At 38.5% G+C, this 18310-nt stretch overlaps 2 protein-coding genes across 4 annotated transcripts; one reads left to right on the top strand and one right to left on the bottom strand.

Annotated features, from left to right (window-relative positions):
- Positions 1–61: 61 nt before the first annotated feature.
- On the bottom strand, positions 62–13402 carry traf2b (Tnf receptor-associated factor 2b). Of its 3 annotated transcripts, XM_029444167.1 has the most exons (12): positions 13171–13280; positions 12723–12749; positions 8453–8655; positions 7570–7648; positions 7273–7371; positions 5223–5384; positions 5047–5121; positions 4553–4627; positions 3248–3469; positions 2857–3160; positions 2472–2620; positions 62–2189 (listed from the first exon to the last, which is right to left on the bottom strand). In XM_029444167.1, the coding sequence occupies exons 3-12, from the start codon at positions 8626–8628 to the stop codon at positions 1971–1973; spliced, it is 1560 nt and encodes a 519-aa protein (XP_029300027.1). In that variant the 5' UTR covers positions 8629–8655; positions 12723–12749; positions 13171–13280; the 3' UTR covers positions 62–1970. The 3 variants fall into 3 exon arrangements, with proteins under 3 accessions (XP_029300027.1, XP_029300028.1, XP_029300026.1); XM_029444168.1 differs by lacking the exons at positions 12723–12749; positions 13171–13280 and adding an exon at positions 13292–13402; XM_029444166.1 differs by lacking the exon at positions 12723–12749 and having other exon boundaries at positions 65–2189; positions 13171–13298.
- On the top strand, positions 13365–18130 carry coq4 (coenzyme Q4 homolog (S. cerevisiae)). The gene is given in 7 exon segments (XM_029444169.1): positions 13365–13503; positions 14126–14281; positions 15690–15790; positions 15897–15998; positions 16113–16242; positions 16797–16890; positions 17656–18130. Coding segments are annotated over 7 exon segments (834 nt in total). The 5' UTR covers positions 13365–13436; the 3' UTR covers positions 17840–18130.
- Positions 18131–18310: the final 180 nt, after the last annotated feature.

Here is an 18310-nt window from a genome sequence, read left to right on the forward strand (position 1 = left end):
ATTGCACTCAAGGTCTCTCTGCCAAATCATTTTCACATTGACAGACTCATTACTCAAGAAGGAGTTAGTTAGTACTTTTTATAAAATTGTTATGCTTTGTTGTTTTCCAGGGGAGGTTTTAGACAGTAAGCCACATTATATGTCTTAAATATATACATACATGTCAATATTGCCACATGTTATGGCATGGTATTATTTAAAACCATGTCAATGTTGAACATTTAAAAATGGAAGTTAGATTAAACCAAAACATTTAGTTTATATAGTTGTTTAATGTAATGTTTTGGGGCACATTCTGTAACAAGATTGAGGACAGGAACAGTACATCATGTCCTCTTTCGTGACCGCAGCATAACAGAAACAAATAAAACACTAACCGGGTTAACAAGTTGTTTTTAGCGCTGTGGTTTGAGGTGAGGGGAGGTTGTTTTTTCCTACAGCAACAGTTACTGAATGCAGCTGAAAGCATCATAAAATATAAGATATAAATCGCCTTTGGTGACCCACATATGCGGCTAATTGAAAACATCATCAGATAAATATAAGATATTCTGGTTCTCGGGATATTTTTGATCCTCAGTTGATGACATCATCAATGTATAGTGTAGATATAGCATATTTAAAAAGTTAATCTGTACTATAACCTTAATCAGGCTGCATGTGATGATTATTTGTATTTTTGATTAATGTCCAATCAATTTATTGTATAATTGATGGTTTCCTTAAAATGACAGCATATTTCAGCAAAAAACTAAAAGTACTTAATGTGTTAAACATTTAAAGTAATGTATCATCTATAGTAAAGCACTTTCATAAAGTGATGATACAGTGAACATTGTACATTTATTTGGATTAATTGTAAATATTCATAGAAGATTTAGGATTAGGATAGAAGCATGTTATATATGTATAATAACCAAATACCCAAAAGTGAATATAATATATAGTGATGTTATTAAGATTTCTAGTAACTAGCAGCACTTGCAGAAATTTGCAAAGTGTTTTCTTACAATATTAGCTTACTATTATATGCTATAAATTAAAACTTCAGTCTTGTATTGGTGGTCAACGTAAGGACAATGTTTCACAGGCCTTTATTTCCATTTCTCTTCTTTATAATAAATTTGAGTTACAAAACTCTCGATCTGTTCATGGACATCAAATCATGGAATTGAAACCTTTGATTTCACAGGAAACTTCAAGTGGCTTCTGTTATTTATCTTTGCTAATTCATCAGTTTAACACTTGCAGAAAGTTCAGAACAGGACACGCCTCTCTTCACATGGGGGCAGCAAAGAGGTTCATTGGGATTTAAATGTAAAGTTTTTGGTTTAAATTATGAAAAGGGAAACTTCAATTTCTGTCAGGAAGCCACATATTTCTGTTCAAGGGATGGATTTGGCCCACGTTTGAAGAACCACACAATGCAGACTGGAGTGTTATAATTATTAGAATTTAGTATATACCATAAACAAGGTATTTGCTAAAGATATTTGTTATAAGCTTTCCTTTGAATGCCAACAACGTCCTATTAATCTGAATGCAGATCTCTTATGTCAAATATATTTAACTATTTAAGTTCTCACTGTCTCAAAGACTTTTGATGTAATACAAGCACTGGCTAAAGTCTTAAATATACAAAACGTTAACAGAAACTTCCATAAAGCACGGCTGTGACACAGCAGTGCCTGCGTCACGTGGCGCTTATTAATCTGATTAATCTATTCACATAGGATGGATAACTATAACCATTACAGATTGACCACCGTGATTATTTTAGACCCCTTTGTAAATCCGTCATAAAGGGACACTTGATGGCATTCTTAATGTTTCGTGTAGATATGATATATTTTCATATTGTATCAAATATTATATATAATATATATTAACTAAACCATATATATATATAAACTATAGTTTTATTGTTTGTGTTGTGTATCTGCTTCGGTGCGCCTTCCACAGACAACACTCTACAAGCCCGTGAGGTCTACGATGGCTTTGATGAAAATGGTATCATCTCTCAGATACGGGCTCTTGCCGGCCAGTTTAGCCAGCGGACAGAAGAGCGGGCAGCCGCTGGCGATGTTCATCTCACTGATCGGCCGCTGAAAGGAGGTGGAGGTGACATCAGGGCGGAAAGCATCGATGATGTGCTCCCTGTTGTTCTGATCCAGGAGCATCAGAGTCACCTGAGGGAAGAGAAGGAGCTCGTAAAAGGCCCTGTCATGTACATTTCCATCTTTCAGTTATTCATCATCCAAAAGTCAAATCGGAGTTCTGACCCCTTAAACAAATTCCTACATTTGATGTTTTGTGTGTTTCTTTGCATAGATTTAATGATATTCTTTTCCTTCCAACATGCTTCATAATGTTATGATTATAGAGTGCTTATTACTATAAGTATACAGTTCTATTAACAGATTATAATTACAACAAGTGTTACTGAAAGATTATTTGGAATGTTTTGCTACCTTCTGACTGAACGGCCATTTGAGCAGAGCGTCGCACTTTCCCCTCATGACGACAAAGAACAGCGAAAGGTGCGTTCCTCGACCCGTCCCGTCGCCGTTCAAATACAGCCTCAGACACATTTTGTATCCGTATTTGCTTGAGTAAAACGCTGGGAGGAGGAAAAAGAAGAACCCAGAATGTAATCAGAGCTTAAAAACAGTGTCATGTGAGAATAGGAGTAACATGTCCACTCCCTGAAGGACAACAAGGGTGTAGTGAAGTGGAAGTTCCCTCGATTACACGGCAACCATCATACGAACCACATGATCTTAGCTTACTCAAGTTAACAAAATAACCTTTCAGCTGAGACAGGATGATGGGTGGTGATTACGTCTTTCATCTTACCTGGTGAGAACATCGCAGGTGTTCGACTGGCCACAGCGTCCTGTCTGCGGCGTGAGAAGTCAGAGATTTTCCACACGAATATCCCGTCGTAGGTGCAGAACTGGAGTTCTCGCAACAGCTGTTCAGTTTCGGACAGCTTCAAGTCCCTCATGTCGACTGTCCGCTCCAGCTGACGCACTTTGTTGGACAGGTTTTCAATTTTGTCCTGGTCTAAACGATGCTGATATGCGAAAGCCTCCAACGTTACTGAACTGCGCTCCACCTCTCGGTTCAGGACACACACAATGTTTTCCAAAGCTTTCACCTGTCAAAAACAGCAACAAATATATTGAGCAACTCATTAATAAAAATTGAAACATGAACAAAGAGTCTTAAATCCATTGAGACTCACCTTTTTCTCCACGTCCACAGACTGCATGGAAGCTGCAGCTCCAGAGCCCATACTGACTCCCTCCTCAGGAGCCCTGTACAGGCCCAGACCAGAGTCCTCCTGCCATTCTCCAGAAGCAGGCTCGGCACGCGTCCGGGCCACGGACAGCACCATTTGCAGCAGCAGACGCAAGTGCTCCATGGTGCTGCTGTGCTCATGGTCGCCGTGCTTCCCGTTCTCTATCTGAGAAACACAACAGAGCTCGTTTAGTTACTACTGTATTTATGAAATAAAAACTTGAGGACGTAAACGATGTTACTTTGATGGTAGTAAAATTATGTCCATCGGTTTCAATGAGCAAAATACTTGAAATTCATTTTATACTGTGAAATAGTAGAATAATATTGATTTTTTGGGGATATGAATATTTAAGGGGAATATCATACTGATAATATAACATCAACCGATTGCTGTTGTTTTCATTTAAACGTAAAACATTAAATAAGGATCTCCTGAAAACCTGGTTTGAAAGCTTAACATTTATAACATAAAGTATTTGATACTAATTAAGCAACAGTAAACATTAAAGTTCATGAAAAAATGATATTCATTAGGACTTTAAGAGTTAAAAACTATCTGATCTGCTACACCAGGATGTGCGGGTGTGGTTTCACAGTACAAACATAAATAACAATCCCTGAACTGTCGTCAGTGTTTAAATAAAGATGTTGCGGAATCCTGATTGGTTCACAAGCTTGTGACATCATCTGTTTCAAAACTGAGCCCGCCCACTTCAAAACACTAAAAACAGCCCAGAGAGAAGTCTCATGTGAGATAACCAAACTTGGGCAGAAAATGATGTGTTCATACAACAACATGAATTTCAGAGCGCGCTTAGCTTAGCTTAGCTTAGCTTAGCTTAGTTTAGCTTAGCGACAGGGGAAAGATGGAAACAGTTAGCTTCTGGTTTCACGAGGGGGCTTATGTACTAGTCTCTTTCTGCCTGAGCACTGAGCCAGGCTAGCCGTTTGTCCCCGATTCCTGTCTTTATGCTAAACTAAGCTAACAGTCTCCTGGCTGTAGATTTATATTTACTATACTGATATATCAAACTTCTCATATAACGAGGGAAGTGTGTTTTTCTGGCAGTTGTTTCTTATGATGTTTTATGTTATACTGTTGATTGATTGGAGCATGTGACGCAAGTTAAATTTTCGTGTGAACGGACAATAAAGTTTCATTATATCTCGTTTGTTATCTCTGCTTCAATAAAAAGGATAATAAAGAAATAAAGAAATAAAGAAAGCACAATATCAGCGTACATACCACATATTTACAGCCCACATCACTGAATGGACAGGCACTCTTTGACTTGGCGCAGGATTTGCTGTGGTCATTAAACTGAAGGTAGAATGAAAGCAAAACAAATCATCAACTTGAAACAGAAAAGTAAAAGGTACCGTAATTAGTCAGAAAGAAACTAAGTGGCCCTAAAGGAAACTAAGGCATAATTTCTGTAAACCCCCATTAGCAAAAAGACTTTCACTTCCACATGCATCTAGTTTCATTGATCCATCTATTGTTTGTATCATTTTCTGTATTTAGCATTGTGCATGTATTTTGGATCATTCAGGGACATGTGTTGCATGTTTGATTAAGCTGTAAATGCTCTTCGTAGCGTCTATTCGGTGAATATGATATGCTTAGGTACAGTATGAAGAAGCCACCTTTACAGTTGTACCTAGTACCTAGTAATTTAACCTCACTACACAGAGGAATTAATATGGAAAGTTAAGTGTAATTTGAGGAGCAGCTCGAACCTTTTCTCTTGGGATCTTCTTCTTGCCACAGTCCTTGCATTGTAAGGGAAACTTCAGACAGATCTCATCATGGGCCTATAAAACACCACGGAGCATGAGAATAATGTCCCATTCATAAATAAACAACCAGCAACAGCTTTACACTAGATGTAAGACTAGATGTCTCGGTCTCCCACCTTGATTTCTTTAAAGTTGAAGGTGGTTTTACAGTATTTGCAGTTGAGCGTCCTTGCTTCACATTCTCTTTCATTATGTCTGTCCTTCTCCGTACAAAGGATCGAGGTTTGGCACGCCTCGCACTGTATCCGCTCGAATTCACAACGACCTTCATGATGGGCCTAAAAAATGGAGGACAGATATATTATTACTGCCTACGTGTCAGAAAGACAGTTGTGATTGATGGTTGGCATGCATATGGTGCTATTGAGATGGAAGATTATTAAAACATGTCATGTCATTTTATATAAAACACACCCTTGTCAATCATTTTTAAAATGAATGTTCTGCCAAAATGTAAATGCCAGACACACCCGAACATGTGAAAGTTCGGTTGTAAAAGACGTACTGAGAATGAAATGTGGAAGCAAACAACGCCTTTTATCCGATTCATCTCCAGCGCATAAAAACAAGGGAGGGGTAACAACACAGTGCACTTACTCAATTACAAACATGACATTAAGTAATTATAATTATATAATTATTGATTGTAAATGTTACCCGGTAGCCCAATTAGGAGAAACATTTTGAGAAATCTGTTTTTTTTATTATTTGTAATATATGATTGTTAAAAGAAGAAGCGAGATGACAAAAAAAAGAAGCAAGAATCGTTCCCACAAGAATAGCCAATGAAAGAAAAAAGGAACAAAAACACAGAAGCTCAGCAATAAATAAAAAAGTGAAGTACAACATATAACTGAAAAAAGGAAGTATTTGATATAAATATGTTAAGTATATATATGTTACTTTTTTAAATGTCGGGAAATGAAAGGGGCGGAGCTCCATAGAGAGAGGGAGTGTCCTCGAGGAGAGAGCGTTCTCTTTCATAATGAATCGAAAGCACGCTGGAGCCACTGATCTGGAACCGCAGGTAGGCTAGCCCATTTTTTCGCTTTGACTTGACACTTTTCACACATGCTACACTGACAAACTCGCACCGAATAACAAAAACCAAATATGAATCATCTTTAACGGCTTTCAGTCAAATCCCTGTCCTTACCGCGCCCTTTAGACACCATGTTTTTCCCCGCTAGCTTGATGTGTGTGGCTAGCTAACGACACGCGGCTCTTTCCAAACAACAGTGACTAAGACAGCAGCCCACAAAAGTGCATCCCACATCATAGTAATCATTTCTTGAGCACTGCAATCAAACTATAGCACACTTTGACTCCCTGGTCGTAAAAAGCAAGCACATATTTATTTAGTCAACGTGCTAACCAGTCAGAACCACATTTGCAAATCATGCAAAAACTATCTCCAGCATCAGCGCTGTGTTCTCATTTGAAAAGTTTCCAGCAAAGACACCTTTTTTTAATTTCCTGTGTAGTGCCTGATGTAGATAGGGTTACAAGTAAAGCCCCAAACAGACACGCATTCTTTGCACAGAATTAGAAGCAGGAAGTGAACTCTTTACTAAACAAACTTACTCACCCCACACAGAGATATTTACAGTAGAAACTAGACACTGAACACAGAGGGCTTTAATGACTGACGGGGATTTTCTAGGATTATACAAAACAACAGTCCGTCTGAAGGACGTGGCTCACTGTCTGCGGCTTTTCCTGTTTTATATTTAACAGAGAGTATAAACTTTGCAGTTCCCTTGTGAACCGGTACAGCCTGAATTTAGTTTCATTATCATGTAATGAGCAACTCAACCTTTCATCAGCAGTCAAGCTAATCTCAAGAGGACTGGCCCTTTATATATTCTGGTACTTTCCCACAGTTGTTTTTGTTATCCAAGCTGGTAACATGGGGACTTTCCAGGCTGCATGTTGAGTTTCACTTCCTATTTCTCTGCTCATGCTGCAGTGTATGCAATACTACTACATTTTTCAGCAATGAATAAGCAGGGGGCTCAAAAAGCGTGACTGTGATGCAGAATAATGCAGGGAATGCAGAATATGTAAACTCTGCGTGTGTGAGTGATGATGGTGGTTTAAAAAAACAAGTGGAAAGCATTAAGCACACCTACAATGACAAACGGAAAGATGAACATTATACTTTACCTCATACTCTTTTATTGAGCCCGTCCAATGACAGCCTTGGTTCAAACACCTGGCAGGAAGACTTGCTATTTCTCGACCCGCTGCATTGTCTGGAAATGCCTGGTGGGCATACAAAGAACAGAGTGAGGTCGATTCATAAAGCCTCTAATTATAATGTCAAACAGGCATAAAGGTTGCATTGTGTGGGGTTGTGGTAAAGGAAACTCCCATCAGGCTCTAGTCACATTTTATACTTTTGGGTCAAAGTGGGAGTAAAAGATGGTAAGATGTTGTCAAATGACCTACTTCATAACTTACCTCACTACTATTGAGAATGGAAATAGGTTCCTCATATATCTCCTCTTGGCGGCAGGCTTCACAAGGCTTTGGCCCAGAACTGACAGACAAAACAAGTTTGTGACTTTATGGTAAAGAACAGCAAGTTGGCGCCAACAGTCAGCAACAATTTCCTGCTGAGTCACTACTGGAACGACTGCTGCTGACCAGTATGGACCACAACTTAATTCGATGAATAATTTAAAAACAACAGTGAAAGAAGCTTTAAGTGCTTTGCAAATGCTGCAATTTGCAACCATTGATAATGTATGGGACAATTTATGAATGGGTGAGAAATGTCTTAGCTTTTGTAAGATTGAACAAATAAATGAATAACACACACACACACACACACACACACACACAAAAAACACACATGGGACACGTGAAAATAAAAAGCTTTTTGCAGCTGTTGGAAGATTAGCAAAATGAGACTCCAGTACATACATGTTATAAAGGTTTAGTTTAATATATGGTTTTATGTGTAGTTGTTAAAATGATTGAATTTCCTGTCCTGTCACTTTATGTGTAATGCAACTGCCAAAGTATCATTACACATGTATTCGTAATTCCCAATGCATGAGTGAGTGATATAGGAAACGGGAAGTGGGAAAGAAAACAATGGACACCTTTAAAATGAGTCAGCATGGTCAGATCCGTGTGATTCACAGACAAAAGAGTCCAGTCATGTGATGGATGAGTCTGAATAAAGTAATAGATCTTGGGTGGAAAAAAAATCCCCAGCGACGAGCAGAGATAAGAACACAGGATGTGCTGAAGCATGTCCAGCAAAGGGGTAAGCATTAGGAGGGCAAGAGGTTTGCATTTCACACGGCTGTGGGTGGTCTGAGGACCTCCAGTCTACCTGGTGAGCTGCTTGAAGCAGTGGACACAGAAGCGGTGGCCGCACTGAGCCTGGACAGGCTTCCTCAGGACCTGGAGACACTGCTGACATTTGTACTTATTCTCCATAGGCACTGATAGCACACTGAGGGGGATCCCTGGTAGAGAGTTGGTGCAGTCCAACGAGATACGGTCCATTCTTCTCCATCAATCTGGTGCTTTAACCTGTCAATGAAAACCCCACATAAAAAGCTGTTAACAGCCAAACAGCTCTTGTGCATTCACAATGTTGTGTGTTTACTATGACATCTGTAATTACTCACAGGTTACCCTTAATTTCTTAAGGAATATACCTATAACTACCTGTGTATTATAATGTCACCTGTTCAAACTGTCAGCACATGTGGGCAAGCTGTACTGAAAGTGCAACATGAGCATCCAAGCCAGAAACAAATATGTGTACACTGAGAGTACAATAAGGCTGATTCATCGTTGTGAAAACAGTGTTATGCTTGGTTGCTATAGCCTAAAACATGTTTTATAGGTCACACCCAGATGATGTAGGTATGCTATCATAATAAGAAAGCTCATAACCAAATATATTTACATAAAGTTAAACAAGATGCAAAACAGTACAATGGATCCTGTGTGCAAATACATTTCTTTGCTGCAAACCTAAATTGTGCACCAATGGCTTTCCTTATCTACGAAGCCTACATGATGGGAAATGCGTGCAGTTTGAGTTGTTATCTGCAGAGAGAGAGAGATATAGATCTTTTGAAAAACAGACTGGTGACAGATTTAGTCTGATAAATTGCTCTAGAATGTAAACACGGTGGGGAGTGGAGGTTCAGAAATGACAAAACACTGATGCCAAGAGAGATTTCAGAAAAAGAAAGACATTTTCACTAAATAGTTCAGCTTTACTTTACATTTACTGCACTCATCGTTCTCTCTGTAAACATATGAACACTTCCCAAACAAGTTTTGCTGTAAACTTTGTGTCCGTCAAAGCGAATTGAAATCTTGCGGAGATGAACATGGTAATCCTAGTCCGGACAACAAACAACTCTTCATAAAACTATGGAAAACGCAACCGGTCACCTTGTTACAGCTCATGAGATACTGGAACAAAACATAAATCTACAGGTTACAGCACTTTTTATTTTTTCTCTTGGGTAAAGACAGATTTAAAAACAGCTGGTATCCAGCTATGTGTCATGAATGCGAAAGATTGTATAAAGGTTACTAAACAAAGGCTAATAATCGTGGCTGTGCTGCCATCTAGTGGTTACTATATGCTCTGTCCACAATGGAGTACAACACAATGCACAATGGATCAAAATTGGGTATGGTCACAGTATTCATAATAATAACCTTTATTTGTATGGTATCTGTGCTTCACATGAACTAAAATCTTTAATTTAAAGCTTTTATGTTTATGAGTTGAATATTTCTTCCTTTAGTGCCACCTAGTGGATTCTTTAAGAATGACACCTATTTAAATGTCAACAGGTGTGGAGCGGACAGATTAAACAAGAGTCTGCACCTTTTCCTTCCAATTGAGCAATACAATGCCTTAGTAATGCTTAGTGCGAGGATTAACTGTTGTATCAAGTATTTTATGGTAACAAAGCATCGTGCAGACCTCTAAGCAGACTTAAAGTTACACAAGTGGAGCATAAGTCGTCTCTGTTGTCTGTTTCACAATAAACCACGCTAACCGTCTAGCAGATGGCAGCAAAACCAGATTTTCCGCTTCTTTATCTGAACAGTTGCTGAGCAGCCAGAAGGCTTAAAGTGAGTTTGACTAGTTATGCATTATCAGTCATAACCTTATCTCCTTATGAACAGCAAATACTACAACCCAACTGATCGTTTCAAATATATGATCAGATTTCATCAGCTTCCTACGCAAAAAACAATATTAGCGTTAATCAGATTTAGCTGGAAGTATCGCCGACAGGGACTTAACCTGAAGTTCTGCAGTGGTGGCTGCAAGACTAAAAAGCCTATTGTGGCAATAATTCCTCCCCCCCACACACAGTCTTCTGTACTAAGCGAATTAACAAGGTTGTGGTAGAAGTACTTTTGAACGAGTCTTCAAACTTTCACGCTTTTACAAAAATCTTAGAGATATCTGCTCTATGGATGTTTCATCTGTTAGTAATACAAGATGTATCATTGAAAAATCCCCTTATAGTTGGGAGTATTTTTCCTATGAACCAGCAAAGGTCATCATGTATTGTTCCCACAAGCCAACATTGAATACTCCATTGACAAAAATGCACACAGCTGTTTGTTTGCCCGTCACAGTGCCTAATGGGTTTTGTATTACACACAGCTGCAGACAATTGTCTGATACTGTGAGCATGCAACTACAGTATGTCAACATATAGTTAATGTTAGTATCTTGGGAAACTCTGCAAAGTATATGAGCACATTGCAGCTTTGCAATGCCTTGGTATGAAAATGTAACCTTTGAAATCTTTCTGCTTAACTGCAGCAATAACCTAAAGGTTGGACGTTAACCGTTAACGTTAGGTTTGAACTCTAGATAGTGCAAAGGCCTGTTTTATGAAACTAAAATAGCTTTGAGCAGTGTTGTCTCCACCCATTTGCTCAAGACATTACATGTTCTAAAAGAACATTTCCCCCATAAATTAAAATTCAGTGCCAATCAAAATGCCACTGATGTTTGTACAAAAACACACAACAAGAAGTTCCATTGGTAATACCATTATTTTCAACCTCCATTGTCTGTATTTACCCTGCACACACTGACTGGGAAAGCTTTAGGAAAATGATGTGTCTCTGTAAATAGACAGCCAAACAACTTTACAATTCAGGCTGAGACAGCTTTTCTCAACTGTGCTGATGTGGCTTAAAAGTTAGGAACATATTTTAAACAGATGATTTAAGCCCACATAAAACAACAACATTAGACTGGGCTATTGAAAAGGTTACTGTGGCCCATACTTTATTTCAGTTTGAACACTGACATTACAAAACAGGCACACAACCCCTCAATTAAATCTAGAAATATCATGATCACAAGACTGAAAGCTAGAGCACGAACTCTCATGCTTATCATGAGACTTAAATTGTGAACATATGACCAGTAATGCAATAGCAGCCATTCGTAATAAAAGCATAAAGAAAAGCATTCAAGCTTTTATCTAAATCTTTTAGCTAAATACTAACTTTTATTATGGCATTATAAAGCATTTTAACTGAGTTTGAAACATAACATTTTGTCAAACTCTTACTGACATTTAGACATCTAGAATAATGATTAGTAATCATTCAGTTGTAATCTTCCACCCTACATTACTTCATAATAACAACTATCAAGAGGAACCCTGTTTAAACGGCGGGAAATTACATTCTTCACTTCTTAGAAAAACCCCACTGCTGCTTATCATTGGAAAACCACACTACATTTCCCATATACCATTCTGACACGTCACTACACCCAGTACACGCTGACTGATCATTCTTCACACTATTGCGAGACTTATGTAATACTGTTGAAATGTCCCAAGGTTCAAGTGTTCAAACACGTCCACATGATTCAACAAGTCATGAAACACTGTTGAGTAACCTGACAAACAGTCTCACAGTAAGCAGCGAGTCAAGCCTCAACTGCTACATGAATACACCCAGGCTGTTGTTTCGTTTATGTATCCATAGAAACATGGAAAGGGTAGCTATTACAAACCCACAGAAAACAATCATTAAATCAGGCAATTCAATGTAGAAACCATGTGCAGATTTCCTTTGTTATACACTCCACCATCCTGAAAAGACTAATCAACAGACCAGTACCTTTGTACAGCAACTGGACATGTCAGAAAGAAGAACTTAAGTAACATGAAAGTACACTAAACATGACTAAACGTTGAAGACTGAGCTGTGATTTCAAAAAACCTTGTTGTTTTTTAAATCGTTTCCAAACAGTAATCTGACTTTTAGTGTATTTAGTTAATTGTGGATAGTTTGTGAAAGAAGTAACTCCAAAAGACGCATTCTCAATCAAAACAAAGCCTTAAACGGTAAAGTACAACCAACATATCCCTTTTAGTATCCAGAACCATTACTTTTGTATCACAAACAACTGTCCCGTACTGCTTTTTAAAGCTAGTAGCAGCTATTTGAAGCCATAAAAACAACATCTGCTCTCCATGCTGCAGCGATGTCCTTGTTCGGTATCTCTCCTGCCAAGGGTTTCTACACTCTCTGTTAACCTCTCTGTGATATTGTACGGAAACAAAAGCCGCATCTTTACTCACCCAGTTTTCAAAAGTCTGTCTGATCACCTAGGAAATGATAAACACCCAATGTCAGTATTTGACTAAGCTACACCCTCAAACACGTCACCACACAAGCTATATAAACCTGCAACCATCACAGAAATATGGGTTGTGCGGCAGCGACACGGAGCTTACACATCGTCTCGTGGGTAGTTGAGCCGTGCCTATATGCTACCGAATAATATCATTTGTACTGCTTTTTGCATTTAGTATTGGCTAAAAACAAGAAATTATGTAGCTAAACACTTAGCTTGCTTACTCTTTAACTTAACGTTACAAATTGGTTGGTGGAGTAGCTAACTTACAGAACTTTAGGCAGCTAAATACTAAGGTAGTCGGTGTTTGACAAACCTATTACTTTGGTAACAGTTAGTAAAGTGCTAAGCTAGTGATATGGTAAGCAGAAACACCAGCTCAGCTAACTAACCTTGGCGTCTTGACAGTATATCTGCAGACAGACAGAAAATGAAACTATTCGTCCGCTATCGCAAGAGAAGGGCAGCTCAACCTTTAGCTATGTTTACGATTGTATCGCTAAGTGCGCTTACTTTCATAGATAAGGCAGCTCTGGAGGACGAAGTCTGTATATTCTGCAGTGTACTAGTTAAACTGCCAGACCCCGCCTCTTCATCAGGGCTGTCCCGGAGTCGAAAGCTATCGTGATCAAGCGACGCATGCGCATTAGCGTCCACAATGTGGCTGTCTGTATGTAGAAATGTCCAACGGTTAAATCAGCGACAATACGTTTTGATCTCCAAAGGTATGAGTTTCTACAGCTGAAGTTACATGTTATTTTAAAAAGGGAACAGCTAAGACTACTTTTTAAACAAGTCTACCTAAGTAAATGTAATTGAACTGTTTGAATGTCGAAGCCCAGTTGCTGGCTAACTTAACAGAGGGTACAAACAGTAACCGTTCAGTTAGCTAACGAATGAGCTAGCATTAGACAAATGTCACGAGCTAATTAATATGTTGGAACCTAAAGCGATATTAATAATTAGGTAACATAGTCAGACTCTCTTGTCTTAAGAATATTGATTTTGTCCACAATAAGTGGTTGAACAGAACAAATAGATGGATGTAGCTTAATGCAATTATCTAATTAAATAATTAACATGTCAGTGATTTATGAATGATATTCCTTACGTAAACTGAAATTATTCTTAGTCCTAGCTTAGTCTTTCTGTTCATATGTCTTGTAAAAACTCACTGAGGAGAACTAAATAATAATGATACATATTCATATTCATACATATACATATAAATTGCTGTTTTTACTGGCTTCTTTTAGCTCAATTACTTTTGCTTTGATATGCATGAGTTGCTATTGTTGTATGAGGGCAATAAAACAAATATTAACTAGCTCCACCTTTTTGTCTCAGCAGTGTGTGCCCACCAGGTGCATAGCAGTAGCACTTGGTTTACAGACAGCTGCTATGATGGGCTGTATCCTGGACATATCCACACCACCCCCATCCAGAAAGCCCTGTTGGCTGTTGGGTCAGGTGTGGCTGCACTACAAAACCCCTACAGACATGGTGAGACTCACACATATCAACATGGGGCTCAGGCTGCATTTCTTGTTATTATCTACATTGCAGCCTAGTAGAGATCATAATGTCTGTCACTCTGAATTAATAAAAAAATAACTATAAACTCTTCTATTGCTTCCTCAAATAAAAGATAAACAAAAAAGCCATAAAGTTCCTTGTATTTCTGCGCTTTCAGCCTTATTAGCAGACAGTGTTCACTGATGAAGGCCACTCCATGTGGCTTAAAGATCTGAAATAAAATCAAGTAAATGAACCTTGTGATAAGAATATCTGGTCAAACGATGGTCAATTGTGAATTGATTATGTATTTATCTCTATCAATAAACTCGAACTAAATGCTACAATTTTTTAATTCCAATTTGTTGCCTTTATGACATAAATGACAAGACGAAGACTTTGATGTCTCATTTTACAGTAAAATGAAACCAGTAGTCAGGGGCTGTACCGGAGGTTTCTTTTCTCATGTACTGTTCAAGTACAGTTACTCATTATCAATATTTTATTCTCTTGAGAACACTCTTACATGCTTCTAAAATGTCTTAGAAACAGAAATGAGAGTAGGTACAAAGTGAGGCCAAATGTCAGTCCAGTTACCCTGAAACTTTCAGGGAGGAAGAGAGCACTACCACATGTCATGTGACATTAAGTGTCAGAGGCTGCTTTTTTCCTGCTTAGTATTGGTTGATACCAAAACTGCTACATCCTACAATTATATAATGCCTTTTTTTCATGTTCCCCATCCTTCAACACCCCGGTCATTCCAACTCCACATTTGTAAAGCAGGCTTCCTGTTAAAACTTTGTAATCTCCAAACAAAAAACCGACAAACTCGCTGACATCACCAGATATGTAATTTTGAGCCATTATCTCATGTTTGAAGAATCTCCTTCAAAGCCACAGAAGACCTTGAACAGCTGTTTTCACAGGCTGACTAATACTCCCTGTGATGATTAAATGGATCCTTAGGTGTAAGGTTTCTTTAGGTGTAAAGTGCCCTTTAAATCTAATCAATTTAAGCTATATAACACACTTCATTTTAAGACAAACTGCATATTATCAATGTAACAAAATTGAGGATTTTTAAGTTGAAATGTAGTTATTGGGGCAATCAATTATTTGATTCTAGGTTTAGCTGCAACAAATCTTTATATTGACATTTCTTATGTTATAATTCTGCTCAATTCAGTTCTTTATTGTTCCAATGGGGGAAGTACAAATAAACAATGACCCACATAACATTTAAGAATGTGTAAAACTTTCAATTTTCAATAGTAGGATTGGATAAAGTAAAGTGTGAGCGAAAAGTTCATCGGTGCAAAGCAACTTCTGTACTTTAGTTCAAATTAAGCATGTTTATTGCACAAAGGACAATTACATTAAACTCTCCCTCCAGACATGGTTGCAGTGCTCGGGGAGACAACAGGGCACCTTGCGTTGATAAATCTCAGGGACAAGATGAGAAACGACCCTGAAGGCTACACTATCCTTACGTGAGTCACTGTAACACTATTCAGGAGCTTCAATACGCATTTTAAAATAGCATTTTCTCCACCGTGGGTGAAATTTGATTTTGTCTTGTTATTGACTGGCTGCTGCAGAGAAAGGACCCAGGATCCGGCTGTCAACACTTGATCTGAGCGAGATGGCCTCTCTGCCTGATGGCTCATTTGGGAGAGAATACCTTCGTTTTCTGGAGGACAATGTGAGTGTTTGTGTTAAGACTGACAACATCAAGATAAACTCATTTCCTCAGAATTCCCTTCTCTTACGTTTCTGTTTCATCTTGACTCACGCATTCACTTTCCTGTTCCGTCAGCATGTGACCCCCGACTCAAGGGCAGACGTGAGGTTTGTGGACGATGAAGAGCTAGCTTACGTCATGCAGCGATACAGAGAGGTCCATGACTTGCTGCATACCTTACTGGGCATGCCCACCAACATGTTGGGTGAGTAAGATATTGGTCATTACATTTCAGACCACCGCTATCCTGCACAAATCTGGCATCTACAAAGTCAAATGATTGTTCAGTCATTTCATTTATAGGAGCTTGAGCAGTCGTACAACAAATAAAGTCTTGTCAAGAATTGTAGTGTGCTTTTGTCAACAATAAAGAGGGAAAAAAAACTGTTTAACAATCAGGTTTCACAAGATTCGGTTTCGACTTCTCTTCTCCTTTAATCTGACATATCTTTATATGTCAGATTAAAGGAGAAGAGAAAGCTAGAAGGGCAATCAGAGAACACAGACTTCCAAAAAGGCCACATAAGGGAAAAATAATGCGTGCATCCAACCCGTGTTTCTGCTCCGCTCCGATTTTAATGGGTTGTTCCTTGGCCCATGCTTCACCCTTCCACTAAGTTTCATGAAAGTCAAGCCAGTCATTTTCATGTAATCTTACTGACAAACAAACAAATCGACCTAACCAAAAACATAACGTCCTTGGCGGAGGTAATAATCTGGATATTTCTTTCTTTTTCTGTCCGTTCTTGCTGCTTTCAGGGGAAGTGGCAGTGAAATGGTTTGAAGCTGCTCAGACTGGGCTTCCTATGTGTGCTCTTGGCGCTGTTTTGGGGCCACTTCGGCTGAATTCAAGGTATAATACCAGAGTTTAAACTACAGGACAACACTGAACCACCGAGAGTAAGTTTAGTAACCTTAGTAACCTTTAGCTCACCTGTTTTTGTGCACTCGCAGCAAAAAAAACCGAGCTGAGTGCTTTGGGGTTTCTTTTTCGATTTTTTTTTTTATTTGATTAGCCGATTTTATAAGATTTGATATATGACATATCCAGATGACTTGTTTTGTCTGGGTAAAAGTCCGAAATCCATAAATATTCAATTTAATACCATAAAATAACAAAGAAAACCAGCAAATATTATTATTTTGGATGCTGAAAGTGTTTGCATTTTTGTAAATTTATTGGCAACTATTTTGCTCATCGATTTATCGTTTAAATCATTTTAAAAGATAAATTGATTACAAAAATAGTTACCAAATAATTTCTGCTCTACTTTGTCATTTTTATTTTTATTTCGCTTCTTAGGCGACATAGGCCTTTAATCTTAAGCATTATCTCAACTACTACAACTAACTACATTTTCTATCGGAAAGAAATTGTGAACATTTATTAGGCTTTTGTTCGGCTCTATTGTGAAACACCTCAGAGGCGCAAGAGGAAACACTCCTACCATTGTTACCGTTATGATGAAACAATGCCCGTAAACTGTAAATCATTAATCCTTCCTCATTCAGTAACTGAATTTCCCGCTGTTTTCGAGGAACTAGTTTATCAGAGATAAAACATAATGTCTTCATTGTTGCATCGTGCTGAATCTCTTCCTCTCTCACCTTCTCCCAGCCGTTTACAGTCGCTGTTCACATCCATGGGCCCCTGGGCTCTGCAGAATGGTCGTCGGGCCCGCTGCGTCCTCAGCATCTTCTATGAGAGACGATGGGCGCAGAGCATCGAAGACCTCCGACAAGAGCTCAACATAGAGCCACCTCCAGTCATACTCAGTGCTACCAACAAGCGGAACACCTGACAAAGACAAAAGAGTCAGGAATCCCCGGGCTAAAGACTTTTAATAGCGGAAAAAACAGAAATATTTGAAGTGTTCTACTGTAGAGAAGGATGTTGGAAGGATTTGCCAAACTCTGGCTTTGTCAAATTTTACTTCTTGAGAAGTTGAGTTTGTTATGCTCTTCTGATGCTGCTAGACAGGTCTGCTTCAACAGACATGTTCATGTTCAGGCACCATCTGTTGTTGCAAATGTGACACTGTGTGTATTTGTATCAAGGAAAAAAATAAATAAAAAAAGACTTGCATACTGAACTGGTGTGATATCTCCTTTTAGTCAGCTTTGAAAAGTAATATTAATTAGAGTTGTGCCGATACTCAATATCCGATGGGCACATCTCTAATTAATATTACTGCATCGACCCATTACTGGATCTGTAAGATCTATAATCCGATGCCTTAACTATGTGTCCACAACTGTCATTCAGGTTTAGG

The sequence above is a fragment of the Cottoperca gobio genome, chromosome 12, assembly GCF_900634415.1.
Source record: "Cottoperca gobio chromosome 12, fCotGob3.1, whole genome shotgun sequence".
NCBI lineage: Eukaryota > Metazoa > Chordata > Actinopteri > Perciformes > Bovichtidae > Cottoperca > Cottoperca gobio.

What these genes read in the sequence shown, in the direction of transcription:
- traf2b (XM_029444168.1), bottom strand. Translation starts at nt 8,628, where the DNA reads ATGGACCGTATCTCGTTGGACTGCACCAACTCTCTACCAGGGATCCCC. An exon ending in TCAACTTTAAAGAAATCAAG is followed by an intron (nt 5,122 to 5,222) that starts GTGGGAGACCGA and finishes GGTGTTTTATAG; the next exon opens with GCCCATGATGAGATCTGTCT. An exon ending in AATGGCCGTTCAGTCAGAAG is followed by an intron (nt 2,190 to 2,471) that starts GTAGCAAAACAT and finishes CTCTTCCCTCAG; the next exon opens with GTGACTCTGATGCTCCTGGA.